Source organism: Rhipicephalus microplus, chromosome 4 (assembly GCF_043290135.1).
Source record: "Rhipicephalus microplus isolate Deutch F79 chromosome 4, USDA_Rmic, whole genome shotgun sequence".
NCBI classification, from domain to species: domain Eukaryota; kingdom Metazoa; phylum Arthropoda; class Arachnida; order Ixodida; family Ixodidae; genus Rhipicephalus; species Rhipicephalus microplus.
Window position 1 is genome coordinate 212,358,465 of NC_134703.1, and position 14,608 is coordinate 212,373,072.

The following is a 14,608-nucleotide window of genomic DNA, read 5'->3' on the forward strand; positions in this document are numbered from 1 at the left end:
GGTTCGTGAAAAACTTCGCCCGCATCGCCGATCCTCTCACTAACCTTACCAAGGCCGACTCGGAGTTCAAGTGGGAAACGCCACAGGAACACGCTTTCCAGGAGCTTAAACATCGCCTCCAGACGCCTCCGTTACTTGCCCATTTCGACGAATTCGCCGAGACAGAAATACATACTGACGCAAGCAGCGTAGGTCTTGGCGCCGTTCTTGTGCAGAAGGCTGACGGACTTGAAAGGGTTATTAGTTACGCCAGCCGATCGCTATCCAAAGCAGAAGCAAATTATTCCACAACAGAAAAGGAGTGCCTCGCCATCATCTGGGCTACGTCGAAATTTCGCCCCTACCTCTACGGCAGGCCCTTCAAAGTTGTGAGCGATCACCACGCCTTGTGTTGGCTAGCCACCTTGAAGGACCCTTCAGGTCGCCTCGCACGATGGAGCCTGAGACTTCAAGAATATGACATTACTGTCATTTACAAGTCCGGCAAAAAACACTCCGACGCTGACTGTCTCTCTCGTGCGCCTGTCGACCAACCGCTACCCGACGACTCGGATGACGACTACTTCTTGGGAACGATAACTACCGACGACTTCGCTGAACGACAGCGGGCCGACCCGGAACTTAAAGCCCTAATAGAATACCTCGAAGGCAGGACCACCGAATTCCCGAAGGTATTCAAGCGCGCACTTGCGTCGTTCTTTCTACGAAACGGCCTTCTACAAAAGAAAAACTTTTCACCGCTTCGAGCTAAGTACCTCCTTGTGGTGCCTTCAGCTCTGCGACCAGAACTCCTACAGGCCCTGCACGACGATCCGACGGCAGGGCACCTCGGTGTTTCCCGCACGCTCGCGAGGATACAAGAAAGGTACTACTGGCCACGTCTTACCACCGACGTCACTCGTTATGTGAGGACATGCCGGGACTGTCAGCGACGCAAGACACCGCCGACAAGGCCAGCGGGACTTCTGCAGCCAATTGATCCACCTTGCCGACCTTTCCAGCAGATTGGTATGGACCTACTGGGGCCGTTCCCGACGTCGGCTTTCGGAAACAAGTGGATCGTGGTAGCTACCGACTACCTCACCCGCTACGCCGAGACAAAAGCCCTGCCAAAAGGCAGTGCATCCGAGGTAGCTAAGTTTTTCGTCGAAAATATCGTGCTACGTCACGGCGCCCCGGAGGTCCTTATCACCGACAGAGGAACGGCATTCACAGCCGACTTAACTCAAGCGATCTTGGCATACAGCCAAACAAACCACCGCCGGACGACAGCGTACCACCCACAGACCAACGGCCTCACCGAGCGGCTTAACAAGACGATCGCGGACATGCTGTCAATGTACGTCGATGTCGAACACAAGACGTGGGACACCATTCTTCCGTATGTGACCTTCGCATACAACACGGCGGTGCAGGAGACGACGCAGATATCTCCATACAAATTGGTCTACGGAAGGAGCCCGGCAACGACGCTCGATGCCATGTTACCCAACGTCACCGACGAAGAAAACCTCGATGTGAGCGAGTACCTTCAACGCGCCGAAGAAGCCCGACAACTTGCGCGTCTTCGTATCAAGAATCAACAGACGACCGACAGCCACCGTTACAACCTTCGACGACGCTTCGTGGAATACCAGCCCGGTGAACGTGTTTGGGTGTGGACGCCGATACGCCGACGCGGACTAAGTGAAAAGCTTCTGCGACGGTACTTCGGACCGTACAAGGTGGTTCGACGTCTCGGCCCACTTGATTACGAGGTTGTCCCCGACGGCATCACGAACTCTCAACGACGCCGATCGCGACCTGAAGTCGTGCATGTCGCGCGCCTCAAGCCGTTTCATGGACGTTAACAAACTGAAACAGTGTTTTTTTTGTATTATTGTTGTATTGTAATTTATTCGTTGTACTTTCTTGCATTATTATTGTACCTTCATCTTTAGTTAAAGCATCGGGACGATGCCTTTTTTTCAGAGGGGGGCAATGCCACGTTCCATTTCACAAGTTTTTGTTATCGTTCCGAAGCACCGCACGATTCTCGGCGCAAGCCGCGCCTGCAGGTTTCTAGAGGGTTCCGGACTGTAGTAGATTATTTCGATAAGATCACGCCCACTGTGCGAACGGTACAGATTGTTCTGGAACCCACGCCACCGCCAGCGATAACGCTAGAACATTCGACGGCAAGGGTATAAATGCCGACGCGCTTCGCCGCTTGTCAGTTGTTGATCGAAGGCCGACGCTGCGTTCGCCGCTATCAGTCCGAGACTGCTATCTGTGCAAGACTGCTGCTGTAATTAGACTTTCCCTTTACCGGGCACAGGTTCGCCCAAATAAACAGTTAAATCCCAACACTAAGTTTTCTGTCTTTGGCCTCGTCACGACCCCGTGACAATAGCGACTGGTTCACCTTCAAGCGGAATGCCCTTAATCTCAACATTTTTGGAACGCTGATATTGTTCCAGCTCTTCTAGTTTGTCAGTTTCATATTTTGGGCACGAAGTTCTCTGTTTTCTTTCAATGCTTCCTGTAACTGCTTCTTGATTTCTCCAATGCCCTCAAATTTTTCTTTTAAGCCTCTCATTTTTAGCCTAAGCTCACGCTTGAAATCTTTGAAGGCCTTTGTCATTTTTTTAGCCATTGCAACAGCAAACCAACAGTAAAACAAACAGCAAGCCAACACCAACAACTATGCAAACAAAACAAGTGACAAATTGTTCGGCAGTAGTGCACACTTCTAAAGCATAACAGGATTTTTCAAGAATGCCGCCTACCTGTAAAAGCAAGCGCAATATTTAGGTGCTGCTGAGGTGCGCACCGCTGCCGAACTGGGTCGAATTCTCGTTGCGCTGGCCCTTTTAAGCCGTCAGCACTTTGGGCAGTCCTCGCAAATATGGGCATTGCCTCGTCTTCCACGCGCCAACACAGCTGATGCAGGCAATACACTGGGCTCGTGGCGTAAGTCCGTCTTAACTGGGTTGGGCAGCAGCAGTTTCTCTTGTGGGTCCGACAGCACTGTATAACTAAGCGCAATATTTAGGTGCTGCTCAGGCGCGCAGTGCTGCCGAACTGTGTCGAATTCTCATTGCGCTGGCCCTTTTAAGCCGTCGGCACTTCAGGCAGTCCTCGCAAATGTGGGTGTTGCCTCGCCTTCCACGTGCCAACACAGCTGATGCAGGCAATACCCTGGGCTCGTGGCGTAAATCCGTCTTAACTGGGTTGGGCAGCAGCAGTTTCTCTTGTGGGTCCGACAGCACTGTATAACTAAGCGCAATATTTAGGTGCTGCTCAGGCGCGCAGTGCTGCCGAACTGTGTCGAATTCTCATTGCGCTGGCCCTTTTAAGCCGTCGGCACTTCAGGCAGTCCTCGCAAATGTGGGTGTTGCCTCGCCTTCCACGCGCCAACACAGCTGATGCAGGCAATACCCTGGGCTCGTGGCGTAAATCCGTCTTAACTGGGTTGGGCAGCAGCAGTTTCTCTTGTGGGTCCGACAGCACTGTATAACTAAGCGCAATATTTAGGTGCTGCTCAGGCGCGCAGTGCTGCCGAACTGTGTCGAATTCTCATTGCGCTGGCCCTTTTAAGCCGTCGGCACTTCAGGCAGTCCTCGCAAATGTGGGTGTTGCCTCGCCTTCCACGCGCCAACACAGCTGATGCAGGCAATACCCTGGGCTCGTGGCGTAAATCCGTCTTAACTGGGTTGGGCAGCAGCAGTTTCTCTTGTGGGTCCGACAGCACTGTATAACTAAGCGCAATATTTAGGTGCTGCTCAGGCGCGCAGTGCTGCCGAACTGTGTCGAATTCTCATTGCGCTGGCCCTTTTAAGCCGTCAGCACTTTGGGCAGTCCTCGCAAATATGGGCATTGCCTCGTCTTCCACGCGCCAACACAGCTGATGCAGGCAATACACTGGGCTCGTGGCGTAAGTCCGTCTTAACTGGGTTGGGCAGCAGCAGTTTCTCTTGTGGGTCCGACAGCACTGTATAACTAAGCGCAATATTTAGGTGCTGCTCAGGCGCGCAGTGCTGCCGAACTGTGTCGAATTCTCATTGCGCTGGCCCTTTTAAGCCGTCGGCACTTCAGGCAGTCCTCGCAAATGTGGGTGTTGCCTCGCCTTCCACGTGCCAACACAGCTGATGCAGGCAATACCCTGGGCTCGTGGCGTAAATCCGTCTTAACTGGGTTGGGCAGCAGCAGTTTCTCTTGTGGGTCCGACAGCACTGTATAACTAAGCGCAATATTTAGGTGCTGCTCAGGCGCGCAGTGCTGCCGAACTGTGTCGAATTCTCATTGCGCTGGCCCTTTTAAGCCGTCGGCACTTCAGGCAGTCCTCGCAAATGTGGGTGTTGCCTCGCCTTCCACGCGCCAACACAGCTGATGCAGGCAATACCCTGGGCTCGTGGCGTAAATCCGTCTTAACTGGGTTGGGCAGCAGCAGTTTCTCTTGTGGGTCCGACAGCACTGTATAACTAAGCGCAATATTTAGGTGCTGCTCAGGCGCGCAGTGCTGCCGAACTGTGTCGAATTCTCATTGCGCTGGCCCTTTTAAGCCGTCGGCACTTCAGGCAGTCCTCGCAAATGTGGGTGTTGCCTCGCCTTCCACGCGCCAACACAGCTGATGCAGGCAATACCCTGGGCTCGTGGCGTAAATCCGTCTTAACTGGGTTGGGCAGCAGCAGTTTCTCTTGTGGGTCCGACAGCACTGTATAACTAAGCGCAATATTTAGGTGCTGCTCAGGCGCGCAGTGCTGCCGAACTGTGTCGAATTCTCATTGCGCTGGCCCTTTTAAGCCGTCGGCACTTCAGGCAGTCCTCGCAAATGTGGGTGTTGCCTCGCCTTCCACGCGCCAACACAGCTGATGCAGGCAATACCCTGGGCTCGTGGCGTAAATCCGTCTTAACTGGGTTGGGCAGCAGCAGTTTCTCTTGTGGGTCCGACAGCACTGTATAACTAAGCGCAATATTTAGGTGCTGCTCAGGCGCGCAGTGCTGCCGAACTGTGTCGAATTCTCATTGCGCTGGCCCTTTTAAGCCGTCGGCACTTCAGGCAGTCCTCGCAAATGTGGGTGTTGCCTCGCCTTCCACGCGCCAACACAGCTGATGCAGGCAATACCCTGGGCTCGTGGCGTAAATCCGTCTTAACTGGGTTGGGCAGCAGCAGTTTCTCTTGTGGGTCCGACAGCACTGTATAACTAAGCGCAATATTTAGGTGCTGCTCAGGCGCGCAGTGCTGCCGAACTGTGTCGAATTCTCATTGCGCTGGCCCTTTTAAGCCGTCGGCACTTCAGGCAGTCCTCGCAAATGTGGGTGTTGCCTCGCCTTCCACGCGCCAACACAGCTGATGCAGGCAATACCCTGGGCTCGTGGCGTAAATCCGTCTTAACTGGGTTGGGCAGCAGCAGTTTCTCTTGTGGGTCCGACAGCACTGTATAACTAAGCGCAATATTTAGGTGCTGCTCAGGCGCGCAGTGCTGCCGAACTGTGTCGAATTCTCATTGCGCTGGCCCTTTTAAGCCGTCGGCACTTCAGGCAGTCCTCGCAAATGTGGGTGTTGCCTCGCCTTCCACACGTCAACACAGCTGATGCAGGCAATACCCTGGGCTCGTGGCGTAAATCCGTCTTAACTGGGTTGGGCAGCAGCAGTTTCTCTTGTGGGTCCGACAGCACTGTATAACTAAGCGCAATATTTAGGTGCTGCTCAGGCGCGCAGTGCTGCCGAACTGTGTCGAATTCTCATTGCGCTGGCCCTTTTAAGCCGTCGGCACTTCAGGCAGTCCTCGCAAATGTGGGTGTTGCCTCGCCTTCCACGCGCCAACACAGCTGATGCAGGCAATACCCTGGGCTCGTGGCGTAAATCCGTCTTAACTGGGTTGGGCAGCAGCAGTTTCTCTTGTGGGTCCGACAGCACTGTATTAAGCGCAATATTTAGGTGCTGCTCAGGCGCGCAGTGCTGCCGAACTGTGTCGAATTCTCATTGCGCTGGCCCTTTTAAGCCGTCGGCACTTCAGGCAGTCCTCGCAAATGTGGGTGTTGCCTCGCCTTCCACGCGCCAACACAGCTTATGCAGGCAATACCCTGGGCTCGTGGCGTAAATCCGTCTTAACTGGGTTGGGCAGCAGCAGTTTCTCTTGTGGGTCCGACAGCACTGTATAACTAAGCGCAATATTTAGGTGCTGCTCAGGCGCGCAGTGCGGCCGAACTGTGTCGAATTCTCATTGCGCTGGCCCTTTTAAGCCGTCGGCACTTCAGGCAGTCCTCGCAAATGTGGGTGTTGCCTCGCCTTCCACGCGCCAACACAGCTGATGCAGGCAATACCCTGGGCTCGTGGCGTAAATCCGTCTTAACTGGGTTGGGCAGCAGCAGTTTCTCTTGTGGGTCCGACAGCACTGTATAACTAAGCGCAATATTTAGGTGCTGCTCAGGCGCGCAGTGCTGCCGAACTGTGTCGAATTCTCATTGCGCTGGCCCTTTTAAGCCGTCGGCACTTCAGGCAGTCCTCGCAAATGTGGGTGTTGCCTCGCCTTCCACGCGCCAACACAGCTGATGCAGGCAATACCCTGGGCTCGTGGCGTAAATCCGTCTTAACTGGGTTGGGCAGCAGCAGTTTCTCTTGTGGGTCCGACAGCACTGTATAACTAAGCGCAATATTTAGGTGCTGCTCAGGCGCGCAGTGCTGCCGAACTGTGTCGAATTCTCATTGCGCTGGCCCTTTTAAGCCGTCGGCACTTCAGGCAGTCCTCGCAAATGTGGGTGTTGCCTCGCCTTCCACGCGCCAACACAGCTGATGCAGGCAATACCCTGGGCTCGTGGCGTAAATCCGTCTTAACTGGGTTGGGCAGCAGCAGTTTCTCTTGTGGGTCCGACAGCACTGTATAACTAAGCGCAATATTTAGGTGCTGCTCAGGCGTGCAGTGCTGCCGAACTGTGTCGAATTCTCATTGCGCTGGCCCTTTTAAGCCGTCGGCACTTCAGGCAGTCCTCGCAAATGTGGGTGTTGCCTCGCCTTCCACGCGCCAACACAGCTGATGCAGGCAATACCCTGGGCTCGTGGCGTAAATCCGTCTTAACTGGGTTGGGCAGCAGCAGTTTCTCTTGTGGGTCCGACAGCACTGTATAACTAAGCGCAATATTTAGGTGCTGCTCAGGCGCGCAGTGCTGCCGAACTGTGTCGAATTCTCATTGCGCTGGCCCTTTTAAGCCGTCGGCACTTCAGGCAGTCCTCGCAAATGTGGGTGTTGCCTCGCCTTCCACGCGCCAACACAGCTGATGCAGGCAATACCCTGGGCTCGTGGCGTAAATCCGTCTCAACTGGGCTGGGCAGCAGCAGTTCCTCTTGTGGGTCCGACAGCACTGTAAAAGCAAGCTCAATATTTAGGTGCTGCTCAGGCGCGCACCGCTGCCAAACTGTTATAGCTTCTGATGCTGGCTACCTTACGCCTATCAATTAATTTTGAAAGCTCCACTAGCTCTATTTTTTCGGTTGCATTCAATTTCGTGGTTTGTCATCGTTTAATGACATTTTTCATCTCAGATAGTTTGCCAGATACTGTACCTCCGACTTCCATTGCACACTACTTGATACTAGTAAAATTAGCTATTGTTCATTTTGTCAATGCTAGCGTCGGTTACCTCGTCTTGTGCGTTTCTGAAGTGAAACTCTGAATTCCTGTACTTTCCCTATCAATGCTAGCTCAATAATTGGCTTCTTGCATAATTTGCCTTTGCATTTTTAAATCTAGGTGCGTACAAGCTCTTACCATTTTATGGTCACTGCATTGGATCTTGCCAACTATTTTTAGATCCTGTACAATACCTGCTTGTCTACACATAATGAAGTCTACTTCATATTTAGTTTCGTCATTAGGACTTTGCCACGTCCACTTACGGTTCGCCAGTTTTCTGAAGAAGGTATTCAAGACCCATAAATTATTATGTTCTGCAAACTCTACTAATAAATTTCTTCTGGAATTTCTAGAACCGATGCCATATTCCCCACTCCATGGTCTCTGCCCTCCCTGCTTCTTGCGTACTTTAGTATTAACGTTGCCCATCAGAATAGTGCACTGTGACTTTACTTTATTAATGGCTGACTCTACGTCTTCACAAAAGCGTTCAACCAAATGATCATCATGGCTTGATGTAGGCGTGTAGGCCTGTACCAGCTTCATCTTGTACCTTTCGTGAAACTTAATTATTATACTTGCCACCCTGTATGCAGGAGCATAGGTCATCAAAAACAAAAAATGTTGGAACTCACTCAGGCTCACTCAAGAAACATATGTAGCGCTTTCGACTCACTCAGACTCGCCAACATTTTTCCGAGCTGTACTCACTCAGACTCACGCTCACAAAATGTTTTTTGAAGAGGACTCCTTTGGACTAACTTGCCAAAAAATTACTCACCCGGACTCACTCAGACTCACGGCTCAATCCAAGTCTGAGCGAGTCCGGGTGAGTCGACTCATGAGTGTGTTTGCCGACGTATGGTCCTGAGGCGAAGCATTATAAATGTATTGGCACGATTTTTAACATGGTGGCTTAGTTTGTGTGAAAACGAAGCCACACCATTCGAGAAAACACTGTTTGTGTCGGAAGCAGAGATGGAAAATTTACAATTTCATATTCGTGTGACATGGGATGAAAGCCAACACTAACAAACAGAAACAATACATTTGTGCTGGAAAAGGGTGTTTATCATGTGCGAGCTTCAGCAATGACTTCAAAATGGTTATTCCAAAGTTCCACGAAACATGTGCAGTGAAACAAAACAGTGGCAAGCTTCCGCTACACTATCCGAACAAACCGCAAACCACTACATTACAGGTGAGCCCGACTATATCGAACTGGTTTATATCAAATTATCCTGTATATCGAACAATTTTTAGACACAGTAAAATTACGTTGAGAATTTACAGCATGACTGTTAAATCGAATGAAAATAGCAACGAAAACAGATATATGAAACTTTATGTGCCTCGAAAATGGCCCACCAAGTTGGCTTTCCCTCGTGGTGCGAGGAAAATTGCGGGCGCCACCGTAGAAAAAGTGGTTTAGACCCGGCTGTGCATACTATGACTCTCATACTGCTCAGAGCCATACTATGACTCTCATTCTACCAATGCCCTGATTTGCCAGATGACTCCCAGGCACCAAGGGGGAACAGATTCGCCAACTGAAATTGTGCTATACGCTGACGACACTAATTTGTTTTTCTTTTCAAAAGATGTAACAGTCATCGTACATGATGCTAATATTTACTCCCAAATTTATTGCAGTGGTTAAGTGCAAATCAGCTACTTTTGAATGCACAAAAAACTAAGTATGTTATCTTTTGTGCTATAAATAAACTGGTCCAATGTCAAAATGCCATATCGTTCGAATCGGAAGTGTTACAACAAGTTTCAGAATGCAAGTTTCTTGGTGTCTTTTTTTACGAATCCCTTCGATGGAAGTATCATGTCAATTGTGTAAAACATAGTGTAGCCCAAACAATCGGCGCCGTAAACAAACTTCGTATGTTGTTATCCGAGAACGTAAAACAACTTTACCATTGTGCTGTTCACACAAGGCTACAGTATTATATACTAGTTTGGGGCGCTACGTCAAAAACAAAGATTTATGTTCTTTATCGATTCATTCACAACTTATCAAGTCGACAACATGTTTCTTCCTATTTTATCAAGTCGACAACATGTTCATTCCTATTTTAAATATAGCTACATATTGACTATTAAGGACATATATAATAAACGCCTAGCCAAAACAGCCTTCCTGAACTTGAAATCAGACCCAGAAATATTTTTATTATTATACACTAATGCTGATTCGCATTATAGTCTCAGACACACTGCATTTAAAAAAATTTAGACTAGGACAGAATACGGCATACAACTGCTCCAACGGCAGATACCAACTCTTTCAAATATGTACCCTTCTCTACTTGATGTGATGCAGAGCTGCTCTTCTTTGCTAGCCTTCCAGAAAAAAGTTACAGCTTCTACTCGAGCAATAATGTCATGTTCTTCTGTCTCCTCTTTTGTTGCTCTGTTATTGTGTGCGAGTGTGTTTTGGTGTTTTTGTAAAAATGCTTTCGTGTTGAATTTTTGTAAAAAAAACTTTTTCTTGTGTGTATATCAACCATTATTTTATTACACATATTTATGCTTACAAAGTTTGACTACAGGTTCCAGAAATGAATACAAACTGTGTATGGTTTGTGTGATATTGTTGGATAGTTGAACATAGAATTGAATAAGATTTTGAATTACAGTTTCTAAGCTATTTGCATTTTGTATTAAACTGCTGCTTGTGTGATTGTGCTGCCTGAGGCTAGTGGCCTAGTCAGGGGACTTCAATGTTGCCTGTTGCCATAGCCCCAGGACCACCTCTTTTGTTGCCGGAGAAGTAAGAATTCAATTCAATTCAATGTGAAAGACGACGAAATATCAAGGCTGTGATTATGCCTGTGCTGTATTTGCGGACTCGATGCTCTATTGTGCGGTCACTTCATTTAGACTCCATCGTATTAGTCAATCTCATCGCACTATGCTTGACTTTAATTAGTTCGTTTAAGTGAATAAATATTGTGAGAAGTATGCTCAAAGTGTACAAGTTGTGAAATTGATAGAAAAATGGTTTTTGAGGCCAAAGTATTTGTATTTTTTTCTCAAGCATATCTTATTATATGTTATTTTTTGCAAGCCTATCTAAAAGTGCTCCCAATTTCTTCAAAATAAGTAGTGGTGACTGGGAGCTCGTGTTGGTTCCAATCTGGACGCTCCCAGTTTCATTTAAGATTTCTGTTTACTCAGCATAAAACTGTGACCTCAAGTGTGCCACTGCCTACTGTCACAATTTGTGAAGGTGGTGCTAAGTTGCTATGAACATAATAATTATATTGATCCTTACACTGTCCTTAAGGTCATGGAATTATTCTCTTGTTTGCATATTTCTGACTCACATGAAATAAATGATTCGGAATAAAGGATACCCTGTAGTGCTTGACTAGAACTGTTTGCAGAGTGATACCCATACTGCTATTGGTATGAAACTTTGGCGGTTTCATGGTTTTGTAGAATAATTTATTTTGTTGTATTCAGTTGCAAGACAGTCATAAAGAATGAAGTTGTCAAATTGAGCTGTATGCAGATTTCATTAAAAATTTCTATGTGTTGTTTCATTATGATAATAGTCAAGTGTGACTCAATGTTGCTGCCCAATTTTAGAGGGGATGCCAGTAAAGGTAAGAATCATATGATGGCGATTAGCACTTGCACAGCTCCTTGAACAGTATGCTGTGTTCTGTTATTGTAAGTTAGGATCTTTTTAACACTTCCTCACACATTGCGGCTGATTGTTGTCAGTCTATGTCAGAAAATGGCTCCCCTGTGCCTATAGAGGTATAGAAAAGCAGCGCGTCAAGAAAATTGAAAACAAGATTATTGGGTTGCACAACTGTCTTTGCCGTTCAGAAGTGGAGCTATGGACTATTGTGTTGCCCGATTCAGTATGTTATAAATTTGGGCGTTTTAGCATTCAGTTGCAACCATATGATTTCACCCTTCATAAATTTGGTCTGAAGACATTGGCTTGTTGTTTCATGATGCTCAATCAGAACAAGGAAGAGCACACAGGAAAATTGCTGTGTGTCCTCTTCCATGTCGACTGCATATTAGCTTTATCATACACAGCAAGTGTCCACTCGAAGTTACAAAGAATTCAAATGCATGTCTGGAGTGCCACTCGCATACGACCACAGTAACCCTAATAGGGCTGTGTATTTTTTTTTTTCTTTTTGCAGGGCCTTAGTGTTCAAGTTCGGGCGAACCGAAGACCTGTGGGGTTGAGATCGTATCAGCGCCTGATTGCCACGGGTGTAATAATCTCAGTCACAAAATTGCTAATAAGAGGTTGTACTTAATTAAGTCTTAGCATCTGTCACCATTTTGTTGCTATTTTTAAGTAGCTTCATTCTTCTAGGGATATCTTTAATATAATCTCGTGTATTAAAAAATGTATGTACTCATCAACTCCTATTGTTTACCACATATTCTTGCTACGATTTTGAGTTTTCTTCTTGTTTTTTTTTTTTTGAAACTGTATATTTCGACTGTGTGCTCATTAAATTAGGCCACCTTCCTGTAATGTAACTTTACAAGCCTTACAGCAATGTGTTTTCAAGGAAAGGCCAGATTGTGTTGGTATTGTGTTTTGCAGTCAATATATAATCATGCTTTTGAGATATTGCATGGTAACCAAGAAATGTAATAAATTATCATGACTAAGTTACGATATTGTGGTATAGATTTGTGACTTTAATGTGTGATTCTTTGTCTTCTCACCTTTCTTTTATTTGTGCAAAGACAAGCTTCTGCTTGACTTCCGTTGTAGTACGTCCGGCCTCGAGATCAAGCAGAGTCGCCGCCTGGTGACAACTGGCTGAAGCGCCAAGTGTGGATTGCTCCGCGCATTGTCTGCTAGCCACGTCGAGTTTCTATGTGTGCTTATGCCATGAATGTTGTCAAAGGGTGGTTTGTTTGGTTATCTCACAGGGTATCCACCAAGCTAGAAAAGTCAGGGAATTTATAGCTTTCTGGAAAAGTCGGGGAATTTCTGAAAAACCTGCTCAGTTTCATGGAAAGTGATGACAGTCTGTGCATGTGTCACAAAAATAAGCATTACCATTGATCAGAGCACTCCTTCAGTTGACTACGGTGAACAGCTAGAAAAGGTGGGAAAGGTAGTGCGTAATTGTTACTTCTTAGTGCAAACGCTAAAGGATACATAAACCAGAAGAACACAAAGTTCACTACATTTTGGCACCTCATGCGGGAGCCTTGTTCACAATAAAGGCTATAAGAAAGGTACGCCATATTTAAAGGCACACTAAAGTGTGAAACCATTTTTCATGTCGTGTCACCGTAACACCACTCCGACCACGACACAATGTTCGTAAGAAAGCGTGCAAAAAGAAGATGCGGGTAGAGACATCTTCTAATTCCTGTACCAAACGCCGTGAGTCATAAATTTTGAAGGTGTCCAATAGGACCTACATAACTTATACTTGATAAAAATAAAGTACATTGTCATCTGTGGGGGCCATAGATCTAGCATACGAAGTTTCAGAAGATTTTTTCAGGTCAATGTCGCGTAACTACAAAGAATGCATTTTGAAACATCTCTTCATGTGTGGAGATTTCAGCGTAAAACTTAAGAAGGAGTCTTCAACCTTCATTTTCTTCTTATGATAGAGAAAAATAAGGTACTAGAGTTCTCAGAATACAGTTTGTTAATCTAAACCTAGTCACTATTTCTTTTTAGTGTCCGTTTAAGTACGCCTAAATGCGTGACATAAGCCCCAGAACTACATTGTCGAAAGCGTCCCATTACTCATGTTCAGCATATGTATGTGCAGGGATTCCACGTGGAGGCATGATGCTAGCTTTTTTTTTTTCCAATACATGTGCACTTTACCAGTCAGTTTGATGGCTTGTAGATTCTACATCTTCACCAAGGCCATTCGATGCCATGCGTCGTTTCCTGACATCATGTTCTTTTTAAAATCACCGTTTTCACTGTTCTACAGGTTCTCACAATCGTGGGCGCCTATGGGGTAAACAAGACCGGGGACATTTCGGCTGAGCAATACCCCTTCACACAGCTAATATATATCCATATGGGTAATGCGCGTACTAAAGGTTGCGCGACTGCCTTCTCGACTCGAGAAATCATTGTAGACTGATAATGACGAAGCACCGAATGAAATGCAGGCGAGGTGGGTAAATCCCAGAATAAAGCAATCCACACTAGAGATAAAAGAAAATTGACAACAACGTGCTTGTAGCGCTAAGCCGCAAAATAATTCATACAATTGTATTAGAAAAAAAGCTGCTTACTTGCCGAAAAGTTGTCAGTTTCTATTTCTGAACATGTTTTTCCACGAACTCGAAGGATAGCGCAGAACTGACTTGCATTAGAGTTTTAGTTCCGTGGCAAGTGGCTTGCGAGCGTAAGCAGCTGCATACTTCGTTCTCATTCTTCATGAACGTGGGTTGCAATACATAGAAATGCAAAATGGCTTGTGGTATCCGGAATAATTATTTCGAGGTGGTGTTGCATTGCACACAATCACTTTCTGTGCGTGCCGTCCGAAGGGCTCAGTAATGTATGCTGTCGAGCTAGTTCGCGTGTAGCTGTGTAAAACGTCGTTGGTGCAAACTTGAAGACGATAGAAGAGACACGGAAAAGCGCACACTCGCAATTAACTTTTATTAAATCGAAGCTCATATTCTGATACCCTCATGCATGCGTACAACTACACGAAAAATTTAAAGTATAATCAGAATCTATCAGATAAAAAAGCAAATTCATTATCATTGTATACAATGACAGGGACGAAACACTAGTACATTGACCACCAAATTGTCTAATATACATCGCCTTTGCTAATTCACGTGCCACTTTGTCTTTGCTTCTTCGCAAGATTCTCGTGCAGTTCAGTAGCGGCTAACACGAGCACTCCTTACAATGATAAGGTAAATGCGAACCCGTGCCGCTTCTCATTGACAGCACTATATATATATATATATATATATATATATATATATATAATCAA

At 46.8% G+C, this 14,608-nt stretch overlaps 1 protein-coding gene across 2 annotated transcripts in view; it reads left to right on the plus strand.

Annotated features, from left to right (window-relative positions):
- LOC119172496 (transmembrane protein 50A) overlaps positions 1 to 12,285 on the plus strand; it is a 250,480-nt gene extending 238,195 nt beyond the window's left edge. For both annotated transcript variants that reach the window (XM_037423622.2, XM_037423625.2), the window contains one exon: positions 11,795 to 12,285. In XM_037423622.2, coding sequence (XP_037279519.1) covers positions 11,795 to 11,840 — 46 coding nt within the window. In that variant the 3' untranslated portion in view covers positions 11,841 to 12,285. The remainder of the gene's footprint in view (positions 1 to 11,794) is intronic.
- The last annotated feature ends 2,323 nt before the right edge of the window (positions 12,286 to 14,608 follow it).